Source organism: Dromaius novaehollandiae, chromosome 2 (assembly GCF_036370855.1).
Source record: "Dromaius novaehollandiae isolate bDroNov1 chromosome 2, bDroNov1.hap1, whole genome shotgun sequence".
NCBI classification, from domain to species: domain Eukaryota; kingdom Metazoa; phylum Chordata; class Aves; order Casuariiformes; family Dromaiidae; genus Dromaius; species Dromaius novaehollandiae.
In genome coordinates this window covers 1137787-1152694 of record NC_088099.1, presented here as the reverse complement: position 1 = coordinate 1152694, position 14908 = coordinate 1137787, and the positions used below count along the sequence as shown (strand labels likewise).

Below are 14908 nucleotides of genomic sequence, written 5' to 3'. Positions count from 1 at the left end.
AGTTCTTAAGATATAATTATGTCGGAGATTGGTTTGATTTTTTTAAAAAATGTAAATGAAATTAATTACACTATAAACAAAGGCTGTGACAGATATAATAATAAATTAACACAACTATGGATGAGGAAGAAACAAAGACAAGTTATATGATGGTAACTTCAAAAATTAAGGCTACCACATCTCTTAAACACAGCCCTCACATTCACACATGCTCATAAGCTCCTTGAAATTAAATCTTGGTTGCTTTGTCCTCAGTGAGGACGGGAGAAGGCTGTCTGCAAGAAAGATGACTTGGGTGGTGGGGAGGAATCGGGTGATAGCGAAGTGCTGGCTCCAGTGCTCCAGTACTCTACTGCGGTTCTCGTTTCTCACCTGCTGGTTCTAGAAGATGGTCCACTTTTTCTGGAAGATGCTCTGCATGGTGGCTTGGAGATGATCCAACGTCTTTGGCTTTCTCCAAGGGAAGCTCAGCACAAGCTTCTGGGACCTTCAACTCTTGTTCTGTGTTTGCGGCTGCTTCTGAAAACAAAGTGAAAAGAACAAAAGGAAAAGTTCATAGTTTTTAATTTAGATCAGATTAAGCAGGATAAAACCACTTCCTTACCTAATCCATCTCTTCCACAACAAATTAAAGGTCTTCCTCACTTTCATAACAGTGATAACCTGATTTTGAGGATCACTTTGTGCCAACCCTCCCCTCCTGAAAGCTTAAGTATTCTGCTAAAGCAAATCCCCCCTGCTACTGTCTGGTGTTTCACTTTCTCCTTCTCCCACCTACGTCTGAGTTACTACATTCTAGTAGGGCTTTTTTTTTTTCTTTTTTTTTTCTTTTTTTTTTTTTTTTTTTAAGTTAAAACTCCTCTCTTTGACGTTTATTCTTATCGTTAAACAAAACAGTACTAGAAGGTAACAACAAAAAAAAAAATCCTACTACACATCTTTCTGCAGTCTATCAGCATTCTGGGTCTCCCCAGTACTATCTGTCATATTTTGACTGTTCCTCTCAGAAAGGATAGTCTCTTTTGAGACATCCAGGCAGGGCAGAAAATCCCTTGTCCACCACGAGGGAAAAACCAAGTGCCCTGCCTCCCCCATGGACTCTTATAGTCATTCTAAGGAAATGTCACAAAATTACCGAAGCCTATCAGTCTACTCAGAGACCGTTTTCAGACAAGCAGCTTTGCTCAGTATATTGGACAAAATAACGATTCAAAAGTAAACACCACCAGGGATGAACTAAAACGCTTCTATGGCTGTCCTTAAACGCACAGCTCTAAAAGAGTGCCAAGTCCTAAGAACAAGCATTAACTTATTCTAGTTTCACATTTTAGAAGTGAAAATCCTTGTGAAGCAATTCCTTTGTCTGCATCTTGACAGCAGAGCTGAGCTCTACTCAAGTTTAGTGCAAGGCATACCATAATCTCAGCTACTTTAAAAAAGGTTGTTTTGACAGCTGGACTAGGATGGTGCATCTCTGTAGCAGTCGCTATGTGCTACCGGGAGCGTTGCTAGTGCTCTGCCAACCTGCACCGGCCTTCGCACACCATTGACTGCCGTACTCCAAGCCTGGACGAAGCTTTTGGGCAGATAAGCAAACATCTGATCACCTGCTGGAGGCTTGCTGAAGGGTGACTTGTCTCGCTCAGATGCCATCAGCTCTTCAAACGCAGCAAGCGGGGTGTCAGCTGCAGGGACAGACTTCGCTTCTGGCACAGAGGCAAAGGCAGCGCCCACGGCAGGAAGAGCCTTGGCTTCTGCTGCAGGGGCAAACCCAGAGTCCACAGCGTGAAGATGGTTGGCTTCTGCTGCTGGGGCAAACTCTGCACCTGCTGCTGGGGCAAACGCCAAATCCAAAGCATGGTGAGATGTAGTATCTGCTGCTGGGGCAAACTCTGCATCTGCTGCCGGGGCAAACGCCAAATCCATAGCGTGATGAGACGCAGCATCTGCTGCTGGGGCAAACCCTGCATCTTCTGCTGGGGAAAACTCCAAATCCATCGTGTGATGAGACTTAGCATCTGCTGCTGGGGCAAACCCTGCATCTGCTGCTGCTGCTGGTGCCAAATCCAAATCCAGAGCATGATGAGACTTAGTATCTGCCGCTGGGGTAAACCCAGCATCTGCCACTGGGGCAAACGCGGCATCAAGAGCATTAGGAGATGCTGCTTCCGCTGCAGGAGCAAACCCACTATCCAAGGCTTCTGCTGCAGGGGTGAATCCAGCGTCCACCGCTTGAGGAGGCTCAGTATCTCCTGGAAGAACGGACCCGGCTTTTTCTGCAGGCGCGGACACGACGTCCAAGGCAGGAACACACCCAGCATCTGCTACAGAAAACACACGTTCAGCAAACAACAACAACAAAGAACATAAATACTTGACGTTGAGGTCTTATAAAACTGTAGAAGACAGGGCCTTCCCCCCCACCTTGTCTTTCAGCAGCATTTATGCAGCATCTCATGCCAGCGTACTTGGTGGTCACGACACACATGCCTCAACGCACCCAAGTGCGTTTCCTTCTGCAGCTTCGTAGGCCGTGTTTTGCATCCTTGACCAGGGCCAGGCCTCCACCTGCTCCTCACACAGCAGCCGAAAGAGGCACCGTTGTTGCCTAAAGACCACCTGATGCTACAAAGCTGGCGAGAGACCACAGCTATTGCATCCATCCAGCAGCACGTTCCAACATATGACACACAGGAATTGCAATGACTTTTTTCCCATAGAGCAGGACACAAAGAAGTTGGGTGTCACCTTTATGAACTCAGCTGCATATTCCAACAGCTGAAAAAGGTCCCGAAACTTTCCACAGCCATATGTACTTTATTTTAATGAATATCATTTGTGCTGTTCGCGAACAGGATGCTGTTTTAACTTGAGCGGAAGCAACGGCGCTCTTAACACAGAAGACGTTGCCACCCCGTGAGTCACCAACCACCCTTTATTCTTCCAAATTGGTATCATCACTTTTTTACATAATATCTATTAAAAGCTGAGCTGTTAACCTCAAAATAACATTTGTCTGTTCACGGTATAAACAAATACCTATGCATTTCAGTTCTCGATGCTTTTGTAAGATCTGAACCCCTTAAAGGAGTCATTTCAGTCAGCTTTAGTCCAAGATTTCAGCTGTCCAAAGGGAAGTTTTTATGAATTATCAAAACCCAGAAGCATTAGATTTCTCTCTTCTTCAACTATTATAGTTTCAACACCCCCAAGCACTATCTATACTCTGCGCAATGCAGCACGGTGACCTGAACATCTCAAATATAAAGCTGAACAGACATTAAAAAATAAAATCTCTGCTCACTGTGAGTCACATCTAAAAATGTGTCCCCATCTCAAAAAAATGGAAAACACTGAATTCAAAATTAGATATTTCATAAACTGAAAAACTGAAAGGAAAAAAATAGGAAAAGTCCCTTTTAAAATAGCACTTCAGAACCATTTAGATAAAATGATTATTCCACTGCAAAACAACAAGAATCAATTATGCATTCATCTTTTTTTTTAAGCGGTATCATGATCCTCCCCTAAATCAAATTTAAAGATTATGATTTTTGCAGAAGAATAAAGATAGTAAAGAGAGAAAGAGAGAATATTAAGACACAAGCAGTATGGCTGATCCACAGTGAATCACAGCACATATCAGAATAAAGGATCAAGAAACTACACAGACTAAGACTGGTGGCAAAGCGTACTATGAGTCTCATGCTAGACATAAATACCTTTAAAAACAGAGAGTACCATCTACTAACAATGATAACCATGTTTCTTGACACTTCCTAACGTTTTCTGGAGCTGAAATTTTGAGAAAGTAAAGAATCGTTAAATCAGTTTCTGGACTCTGACGCAGGAGGTGAGAAGTGCAATAGACTTGCTATTCTCCCCAACGCAATTCCTCTACCTAGGACGAACCTTAAGCCACGCTGAAACGTGTTAATGCCTTGCCGTACTTTCTTCAGAAGAGACAATCCCATGTCCTTCCACCACTGCCACTTGCTCGTGAAGCGGCTAAGAGCAGCAACGATCTTTAGACAAGGGCAACCTTACCTGATGCTGCACCTTGCGGTGCATCAGTCGTTTCAGCCTCTTCTGGGGATGCGATCAGTGCGGTAGGATCAAACGCGGGAGCCACCGCTGCAGGGCTTTCCGGCAAATGCGGCTTTTTTGCTTCAGTCACTGTGGAGGACACGGGGTGTAAGGACGGAAGTTTGGTCAAGCACATGGAAAGATCTTTAGCAAATAGCTTTATCCTCTGGAGCAGCCAAAATGTGCATGGCCTTCTCCAGGTGCTGCTGTCTATAGTGACCACAGCAGCAATCCTGGCGAGAAAGGTCCCCCACATCCACATCCCAGGTACGTAGGACAAAAACCAATTGATATCATCAATTTTCAGAAAGTGAATTTGTGCGAGACCCAAGACAAGACCTGTATTCTGAGCAAAGCACCTGCCGTAACAGAGCTGAAGAACATTTAGCTGTGAAGCATCACACGTCCACCCTGAGCTCTGGTTAGAGCCACCAGCTCCAGAACCAGTTCCTACCTCGGACCAGTGTTAAATTCATCTCTTCCTGGCTTGTTCACCAAGACGAGCAATAATGATACCACTGTGGGTCAAATATCATAACAGACACGCAACTGCAACATAATTAGGTCCTTAGTGAAGCTTCGAAAGATTAAACTGTAACCAGTGTTTAAAGATAATTGGACAGTGTACACAGCTTTGTAATTAGAATTTAATTTAAAATTCCGTTGATTATGCAAGAGCTAATATTATGTTTGTTGGTTCCCTCAGCTGCACTGACCCTTAAAAAGGGTAAACACAAGCGATGTGACTTCCCACTGAAATCAGCAGATTTGTGTCTCAGCGTGTGCAGAGACTGGAATCTCAGAGTAATAAAGCTCCAGTTTTACAGAGCTCCTTTTTTAGAATAAATCCATTCATGTCATTTATTATTTTAGTGTCAACGAGTGTCGAGCACGTCTCCCAGCTGAAATTTATAGTACCTTTACTGGTACGAAACAATACACAGAACCTCTGCATCTGCACACCTCTGCATCTGCACATTTCACTCCCCCAAACCCACGAAAGGGCAGGTTTTCCGGGGGTCAAAGCCCAAGCTACAGGATACGTCTCCAAAAGAGCACGCCACTGCTATCTACTGATGACTGGGCGTGGAACTGCATACAGCTGTCACGACTAGGATATATGGCTATTTTATCTGGAGAAATTTGCTATTTTGAGATATCCTAATAATATTGACAGTGTCATCATTAAAGCTGTTATCCTTAATTAGAGTAAACAGTCTATATATATTCCTCCCACCTCTAAACACACACTTGATGCTTAATTAGTGCTCTAAGTAACGTATCTCTAAAACACACGCTTCTATGGAAAACTAATTTAAGAACCAGAAAGAATGGTTGTTCTTGATCAGGTTCCAGATCACCCCGATAGTGTCTTTTATTTCGTGAAAAGGAAGACAAGGACAGAATCTGCTTCTGGTGTTCAGAAAGTCCCCAGAAACAGCTCCTGCAGATCAAGTCGGAACTATTTTTACCTGGTGGCTCAACAAAGAAAGCGGCATCTGGTCCCTTTGCAGCGTGCTGAGCTCCCATCCAGTGTTCTTCAGGCACTATGGAAAACACACACATTTAGTCCTGCCACCCAGACTAAGACTGCTCCATTTTTCCAGCGCATCTTTGCTCAAGGTATTGGCTCTGCTGTTTTGTGACTTCATCCTTGGGTAACTCATCAGTTCACTTTCACAATGGCACCAGAACACGTTCTTATGTGATTATTATGGGTAAAAGCTTCCATCGGAGAAGAGTTGTAACCAGCACTAACCCCAGACCCAACAGAGCAGGTTCTTTGCCCAACAGCATATCCATCTCCTATTCATCTCCATTTTCTCCTTTCAGAAAATCATATTGATTTTAAACTGTCATTTCCAATGGGATACTTTCTAATCTTGACTCATTTTATGTAATAACTCCTCCCTGCAACAGTTCTTCAGGACTAGCACACCAAGATTTCCCATCTGCACATCCTTTGAACCCAGCTGGTAAATAGGACAGCAGCAGAACACCCGTTTCTCACCTGCTGTGTCTTGCAGATACACCGCAGCCGAATCCAGGCCAATAAAGGCTGATGGATCTAGAACTTCTGCAGGAGAATACGGGGACCCCAGGAAAGGTTGATCAGGTACCATCATAGGCGCATGTGGTGCTAATGAAATAAGAGGCCATTTGTCAGTCACCTTGCTAGCCTTAAAGACTCCTCTCCAAAATTTAAAGTCTTGGAAAATTAACCATTCTCTTCTGCTCATAGTCTACATAAAGTCTGCAAGTAAATCTCCCAATTATTTTACCTTCAAAAATTACATACAGTGCACAGGGTAAATTATTTCTCTTTTGCTTCTCATTCTTCTCCCATGAATTCTTGTTTGATAACCTCATCTGCTGAACTAATCCAAATGCTGAAGACCACTTTGTAGAAAAAGTTCACGTGTATTTGGTTTCTAGCCATAAAGACAAGAGCCACCTGTAACCCCAGCTTCGGTTCAACTTTCCTGAATGTCCCATCTCCCTCTATTTAAGTATACTTCAAAAAAAACCTTCCTGGAAGTAGCTATTCAATGTTTTTAGGCATAAAAATGTCATGTGAAGAGAACCTACAGTCAGTGCATTTATCAGCTTAAGAGCTTTCAGTACATGACCTGAATAGAGAAAATACTGACAACTGAGCATCAGGGACAAGCGTGCGGAGGAGCTCACCATGGATGTCTCTGGAGACGTCTACGTGGTCCGCGAACATCGGCACGTGCTGCATGTCAGTAGGAAACGACAGCTCGGGCAGGTTCTCCCCTCTGTGCATGCCGAAGGGGTCTGACGGACGACAAGAACAAGGCTCACGTTACTGCCCAGGAGGAAGAGTGGTACAGAGCGAGATTATTTAAAAAACAACAGAGGTGAAGATACGCCTGACACCATCAGTGCTCCAGAAGCAGCGATGGCAGAACGAGGGGCTTTGGAGGGAAGGCTGCTTTCCAGATTATGCGTCGAGGGCAAACGCCCTCAGTTCAGACTTTACGCCCAACAGAAACATGGTTGCTCAAACCGCTTAGCAGGCAAAACTGACTAAAACTGAGATTACGACCGCTGCATGCCCCATCTCCTTCCCTCCATGGAGGAGCACGAATTCCTGAACTGACGGACACATACAGCCAACCGGGCTCTGGATCAGCAGCTGAACTGCGCTCAGTTAACTCAGCAACACCACGACAGCCCATACAGCAAGCTGGGCTCTCCCCCGAGAGCAGCACACCAGCACACTGACCGCTAGGCCACTTTTACAGCTAGTGCATTATTTTATCATACATATATATTATATAGAATATATAAATTTTATAGTGTATGCATATATGGAGGTGCATATACCTATGTGCATGTGCACACATATGCTCTCTCTCTATATATATATAAAAAAATTAGTATATAATGGTATTATATTACATAAGAGCAGCTTCTAAGCCAGAGAGGAAAGTAGGGTAGTCCTCAGTGCCTCCAGCAAATGAGCAGCCTTCGCCCTTAGCTCCGGGCCAGACACGCTGGTCAGGCTGTCGGGACCTCAGGCCACATTTGCAAGTTGTCCAGCGTCAGCTTGGGTTGCTATAACCTGTGTTAGCTTTCTTCAGCTTTCTGTCTGTGCTTTTAAATGGATATACCTATGCCATTTCCAAAAGACAACACTTCAGCAGGGAGAATTCAACAGGAAAAAAGTCCTTTTCGGCAAATTTTATTTTTTGCGTGCCCACGTCTCCTGGCCCCTCAAGCGATCAGCGTGGTGACTCAAAGCAAAGGGAGAGGAGCACCAAGCACCACGCTGAGCTTCAGGAGTTGGGTTATTTAATCAAACTGTGGTTCACGCACCTGCCTAGCTCTGATGATGCCACCACATCTTGCCCGCTGGTGCACGTTGCACCCTTCTCTGGGCAGGGACAGCGAGAAGCTTTGACTCAAGCGACCTCCTGCAGACAAGGGACATTTCTCATGGCCGTATCTCACGCGTTACATCATCCAGGAGTTGAGGAATGCTAAATTCCTGAAACGGCCGGCACACACCGATTTCCAGCCATTGCACAGATTTCTTCACGTTACGCACAATTGAAAGGGCTTCAGTTCAAAGCTGTTATTCGTATTTATATCAAGCACACTACTGGAGGGGAAGACAGCAAAACCTCCAGCGTTTACCCACACACTGGGCTCCGAAACTTCAGCATCGGGGAGCTCCAGGAAATCTTTTACGAGTCTACCAGACTATTTGAAACGCTAAGACAACGTCCTGCTTCAGTGTAAACTTAAGAAATTTTTAATCCCAAGCTGTTTCAAACAATATAACCATGACCAAATAACCTACTTTTCTTCAATTCAACTAAAACAATGGCATTATGGCTGAAACAGATTTAGAGAGCTAGAAGAAATGCAGATGGTCCTTCGCTTTGTCCAGTGGTTAGACGACTTGGCAAAAAAGGGAGACCCAGACTAAATTCTGCCTCTGCGACAGAAGGAGAAATGGGGCAGAGGGAGTCACGGTTGAACCTTACCCTCCCCTCCAAAAGATCCTCCCCAGACCACGGCGGCCCGCACCCCGCTTGCGTCTCAGTGTTCGTGGGACAGGGAAGCGAGGCCGATCCCCTAAGGCGGCTTCCAGCCGAACACGCCACGGCTGGAGACGCAAGGCAGAGGGATAAGGACCAACTGTACGGATAGGATATTGCCAATTTAGTAAGTTATCAGTGCTTGCATTAAACGAGCCCTGAGATGATTCTCCACGGTGTCAAAACTTACAGCCTGGTAAGAATACTATAAAGCCGGACAAATGTTCGGAATCGGAGAATATTGCTTCCAGAAAGCCAAAGATAAGATTGACAAAATGTTTATGAAAATTAATTTCTCTTCAGCTTACTCCCATAGACACTCACACCCTTTGCTGTTCGTACACAGCTCGGACTTGCCAGTGACTGTGGACTAATAAAAGCATGTTACTTTAGATCATTTAAAGCAGCATCTCTTCCTCCTCAGCACCTTACCTGTACTTAGGGCAACGAATCCTGGTGCACTTCTGGCTTACAGCACTTCTAAAGCTTCCAAGCAACCAGCTAGTGTTCGAGTTATATTCACTGTATTACAGTAATATCTTTAAATAAGTCTTTTTATCGTAGGTAGCATGTAAAATATATGCAAGATTAAGGTCATAACTGTCAGTTTTACAGCATTGGATCCCACTGCCAGCTCCGAACTCAGCGTTTTTAACACATAACAAAGCCCGCAGCAGAGCAGGCTCCCATGCACCCTTTCTAACCTGCTCACAGAAATTGCAAAGTACTTCAGAAACTAAGCTGAGCTGGCGTTTACCACGGTCCTTCCCGAGGAACTGGGAATTACAGCAATGCTGGCTCGGAGACCCCAAACATTGCTGACCAGAGATTCACTCCTGGAGAGGGAAATTATCCTACCGTTTTCCAAGGAGCGTGAATAAAAGTACGGAACAAACCCAAAGACCCATACGAGCCTGCTGGTCACATTTTTCTGCTCCTGCTGACAAGTTCTTCCTCTCTGATCCCTCTGCTCAGCGATGGGAAGCTGCTAATCTCTGCAGTGCAGCGAGTGTTTGCCCAGCGCCGGGAAGAGCAGTACCAAGGGATACTTCCATACTGAAGTGTACATTGCATCTTAGATGCACACACATGCCCAAGGTGCTCTAAGGACGTGAAACCTCAAGAAACGTGGTTTTATGCAAGAGATAACCCCCAGATTCAGTTCATCCAGGCCCAGAGAATACTGGGTAAAGCCTTAGGTATAGAAATTGCTCCTAACGGGCTGGTTTATCATCTGGCTATTGAGCACAACCGCATCAACACGCCGTTCTTTCATCCAACAGAACAATGGGGAGAAAAGCTGCGTTTCTGGAAGCAGCGTTTCTTTTGTTCCATTCATCATTCCTTACCATCATGACAGTATAGAGTTTCTTTACAGAATCTCTGTGTAAATGAGATTCAGACAGCAAGAAAGTAATTTAGTAAGCAAGTCTACAATGCTGGGGGGAGGCGGGGGGAGAAAATCAAGTTTCATCCTGTTTCAGCAAAGATCTTTCCCAGCCCTCTTTCCTGTTATAATCTGGGCAGCACATACGTTTCTCACACTCTCAAGAGCTAGCAAATATTTCCTGCCGGTTTTCTCAATACTGAAGACTTGCTGAGTGAAAGGGGATCTTTCTGCAGGTGCCTCCATCCAAATCACACGAGGTTCATCTAATTCTCCAGGGAGCCAGCGGCTGTACGGGACTGCTTGCTGGAGCAGACAGAGCTGCATTGCAGACACAGCAATGCGACAGCTGGAACCGGCGTTTCCGAGAGCCGGTGGAGGACTAGTTTTCAGCTGTAAACGATTTGGGCTGGGTTTGCATGGAAAGCTGCAGCGCCTGGGAGTGGTGGAACTGCAGGAGACGACCAAAACCCCCACGGTGAGAGCCAAAGCCAAAGGGAAATCTGCTCACCCGTGCTCTAAACACTAAATCCTCGACCAGCAACTCCATTTTTAACTAGCTAGACCGCGTTCCCAGGCAAGCGAGGAGCTTGAGGTGCGACGTTAACTCTCTGGTGTCAAGATGTTATGTGTTTTAGGCAAAGGAGCATCAGCATGAGCGCCTGGCACGAGAATAAAGCCACCCCAGGGACAGACGCCAGGGCTTTGCCACATTACATAACCTTTAAAATAACTGATGCGACAACGCTGAGATTTATTCAGTCGTACCAGCCATCTCCATGGGCTTGAACACCGGCTGCGATTCGAAGCACAGGTCTCTGTCATCCATCGTACAGGCGTCATTGCGATCAAAAAATTCTTCATAAGCCAGGCTTTCGTCCATGATTTCTCCTGGGAATACTGAAATTAAGAGAAAAAGTGACACAGTCAGAAGTGAGGCAGTAAGCTAAGAAATTCACGGTTTATGGTATGACGTTCAAACACGAATCATTAGCCATGAGATGGAGAACATTTCACTTTCTCCTGATCTAATCCAAATCCTTAAATAAAAGGAACAGTAACCGGAATTTCAGCATCTTGATACATATGTGAGGCCAGGACGGGAGCATTCCCACATCCCGGGCTGCCGATTTCCAAGCGCGGGCAGCTCGGACGAGCGGCTCCCACCCCTCCGCGGGGAGAGGCTCCGCTCGAGAGAGCGGGCAGAGCCCCCCACGTTTAACCTAATCTCCCCCCCACTTTCCAGTGAAGCTGGTTCTCTAAATCTAAGCCTGATGGTTCATATTCGAGCGAGGAAGACGTTGCTTTTTCTCGCTGGCCCACGTTAAGAGCCCCCGCTCCGAGACGAAGAGCCCCGAGCAGCGGGAGACCTGGCGTCCTTCCAGCGGGGACGCAGGGAAGATGCACGGAAACGGGGAAGAAATCAGAATTAGAATAAATCCATTTAAAGACATGCAGAGCGGCCTCCTCCTGAAGGCCCTGCAAGAAGGTCGAAGGCGTTTAGGAAACCAGAGCAGGGAAAGGCACCGGGACCGGAGCAGCGGCGGTTTCCGGACCGCAGCGCTGGCTGCTCTACGGCGACGCTTTCGCGGCCTTAATCGCGAGGCAAAAAAGCACGGTGGCTTCAGCTTTTGGGCAAAGAAATTTCTAGATCCGGTAGTTGCAGGAGAAACAGAAATACAAGCCCTGAAGTTTCCCAACATGATAAATGGAGCAAGAAGGCTCAAGGCAAGCTCCCGGTCCCACGACTCTGCCGCTGACCGTTCAGTTTTAAGGAGGCCCGACTCTGCCAATGCTTGTATCAGTAACATCAGACTTTCAAATGGGTTTCCAGTTTCTTCCAGGTAGAAATAATAAATGCAAACACTTTCTCTTATCCCCTAATAGCATATTCAACGCTTTTGCCACTCAGTCTCTTTACGCTTTTTTTTAATACATATATATATATATATATTTATACATATATTTTATATTTTTTTATATATATATATATGTGTGTGTATGTATGCGTATGTGTGTGTGTGTATATTTTTTTTACCTTTAATTGGGCTAACACCACTTAGAAGATTAGGCAGTATCAATTTCCTTTCCTGAGCTGTATCAAAAGATACCCCGAAGAAACCCTTAATCCAGTGCAAAACTGCAGTTACCGAAAGCAGAGACAACGTTAGCATACAGAAGGAACAAAATAATAATAATAATAATAATAATAATAATAATACAATGCTGGTATATAAGCTGAGCGGAAAAGACCTGGATCGGAAAGCGGAGACGAGGCAGACGATGTGTACGACCGCTCGCAGCAGCAGTCCTCGGACCCGGCTGTCCCGGAGAAGAAACCGAACCAGCAACGCAGCGGAAACCCGTCCGGCTCCTCCTGCGAGACGGGAAACCCGGGAAACCGAGACACAACCAACGCTGCCCGTCAGCCGCAGCCTGGGCACCGACGCACCGAGACAGGCGATGACTAAGGAAACAGCGTGATGCTTTAATAGAAGTTCATGACCATAGAAGAGTTCCTATTAATATACGGATCTAACTTTACTTTTCACTTCTATATGCCCAGAGATGGGGAATTCGCAGCGTAATTGCAGCAAACACAAGATCCTTTCCTTGCTCACGTCTGCACAAACACCATCAGAAGGAAGCAGGGAAGATCTGCTTCTGAGTCACCTCTGCCTGTGACCATCAGCGGCACGACTCCATCCCGGCTCCCGCGACAGCCTCCCACGGATGCTCCAAGCGTCCTCGAACGCTTCCGATCTGGCAAGGGCACGCCGACTTTCTGCCAGCGGCTTTTAGCTGTTATTCTGCTAAATGACTAAATTTGACACGGTTGACTTCAGCGGAGGGGATGCACACGCTTGCCAGGCCGAGCTTTAGGACAGCTACGCTTTCTGTAGGCAGATATTCGGGAATACCTACGTGCGCAAAGCGGGGAAAGGCGACCGCGGAGGCAGCGACCCCGGCGTGCGGCCGCAGGACGAGGGTGGGCAGTGCCGATCACCGCCACGGGCTGAGGGCTGCTTCGACGCTGACAACTTAACCGTCTTTATTTTATTCAGGTAGACTCTGATCGTTCAGATTTGCAAAATACTTTGAAGACAGAGCGTCATTGCACACGTCAAGAGACGTTATTATTTACAGGTACTCGCAGTGCAGAATAGCAGGGGATTCAGTTAAATTCTGTTGCAAATTCCTCTGGAGAGGAACCTGTCATTCAATTGCCTATAAAATGCTCAAAAAGGCAAAACACGGGGTGAGGAAGAGGCCTGGGAGAAGTTAGGAGAGGTTGGGGGAACTGTCCTGAAGATGACTAAGTTCTGGACCAGACCCAAGCTCCAGCTCATCCCAAGCGCACGGATTGAGCTCCAAAGCATTTCAAGTAAAATCTACCTTTGTCACTTTTCTACTATCATCTCCTGCAGGGACAGAGCATAAAAGAAAATGAGGGTCATAACAGCTGAAAACAGAGGACTAGCTTTCTCCCTTTTTTTTTTTCCTCTCTTTTTCTTTTTTTGGTGCAGAAGAGGACATCTGCCTGCGGTGGAGGGGACCCTCCCTTGGCTCACGCCTCGCTGCCACTCACCGAAACGCGCGTTGGCCAAAAGCCCGCGGCTATTCCCAGCGCGGAGGTGGACAACCTGCCGGAGCGCTACGGAGCAGCCGCTTTGGGCTCATTTGTCCCCGTCCCCCAACCCGCGCCCCGGATGCGGCTCCTCTTCGTTCGGGTGGCTCCGTGGGGCACGGCGAGGGGATCGCCAAAACCGCGCCCCGGCGGCTGCGGAGAGAGAAGGGTTTTCCAGCCCCAGAGCCGAACCTGCAGACCCTCCTGAGAACACGCTCTGCACGCACAACGTGCAAATACAACAGACAAGAGCCAACAGAAATGAGCAGACTCCCCACATGGTCCTTTCCAGGGCCATTCCTGAAAAACATCTATTAATACAGCAACAGACACTGCACCCAACACAAAGTACCGATTTGAGGGACCCTACAAACCTGCAAAGCAGTGCTTTTGGTCATTAAACCTTGCGGATAGTCGGAAATCTGGTTGTGCCTCTTGATAACATAAAACAATGCAAAGTCTAGTTTTAAAGAAAACTACCATAAACGACATCCTTGCAAACAGAAGGACGTTTCTGAGCCGCCCACGCGGAGCAGGGGACCCGCGCCGCGCTGCCCGGCGGCACCCGGGGTCTCGCGGCAAGGAGAGCTCCTGCAGCAGAGCATCGCCCCGATACAGCCTTCTCGCGCGGCAGAGCCTGATCTCCAGAGGTCACTGACCAGCTCTGCAGCTAGAGGTTAAGTATCTTCCAAATGAAAGAGCCTGTGGCCATGGGATGCCCCCACCAGCACCAGACCCAGCAAACAGAAGAAAGAGGAGCTTAAGGGCTTTGCTTCTACAGAGGAGCGATCTGAAGCTACCTGCGCCCCACGCGAGCCCCTCGGCTGCCACGCTAGAGAGAGAGATAGACAGAAAGCCTACCTAGATACGTTCCCATATTACCAGGGAAGATAAGAGCTCAAGACTCAAAGAAGTTTTTCCTTTAAAAAAAATAAATTAAATTAAAACCAAAAACCAATACACAAGCCCACCCGCCCGCCCGCACAACGGCACCAAGCTGGCAGCCTTGGAAGGGAAGAGCGTGTCCAGGAAAGCAGCCAAACTGGTGAGGTTTTATTCCAGACTGGGGGGGGGAGAGGGGGGAATTGCTTCCTTTCGCTCAGGAAAGGACAGGGGCATTTCCAGCTGCGGAAGGGCAACCGGGAAGCTTTCACGGCCGCAGACAGACTGCCATAAATGCTGAGCTTGAGGACATAGGACATCAGCTGCTCTCCATGGGGGCCGTAGCCTGGGACA

At 46.8% G+C, this 14908-nt stretch overlaps 1 protein-coding gene across 10 annotated transcripts in view; it reads right to left on the bottom strand.

The window, feature by feature from the left end:
* The window catches only part of MAP4 (microtubule associated protein 4), a 143092-nt gene that overhangs the window by 49763 nt on the left and 78421 nt on the right, over window positions 1–14908 (bottom strand). For 8 of the 10 annotated variants that reach the window (XM_064505571.1, XM_064505567.1, XM_064505569.1 and 5 more), the window contains 7 exons: window positions 10813–10944; window positions 6775–6885; window positions 6098–6226; window positions 5559–5633; window positions 4048–4176; window positions 1608–2324; window positions 373–519 (listed from right to left, as the gene is read on the bottom strand). In XM_064505571.1, the coding sequence (XP_064361641.1) occupies window positions 373–519; window positions 1608–2324; window positions 4048–4176; window positions 5559–5633; window positions 6098–6226; window positions 6775–6885; window positions 10813–10944 (1440 nt within the window). The remainder of the gene's footprint in view (window positions 1–372; window positions 520–1607; window positions 2325–4047; window positions 4177–5558; window positions 5634–6097; window positions 6227–6774; window positions 6886–10812; window positions 10945–14908) is intronic. The other 2 variants (XM_064505565.1, XM_064505564.1) reach the window with 2 other exon arrangements.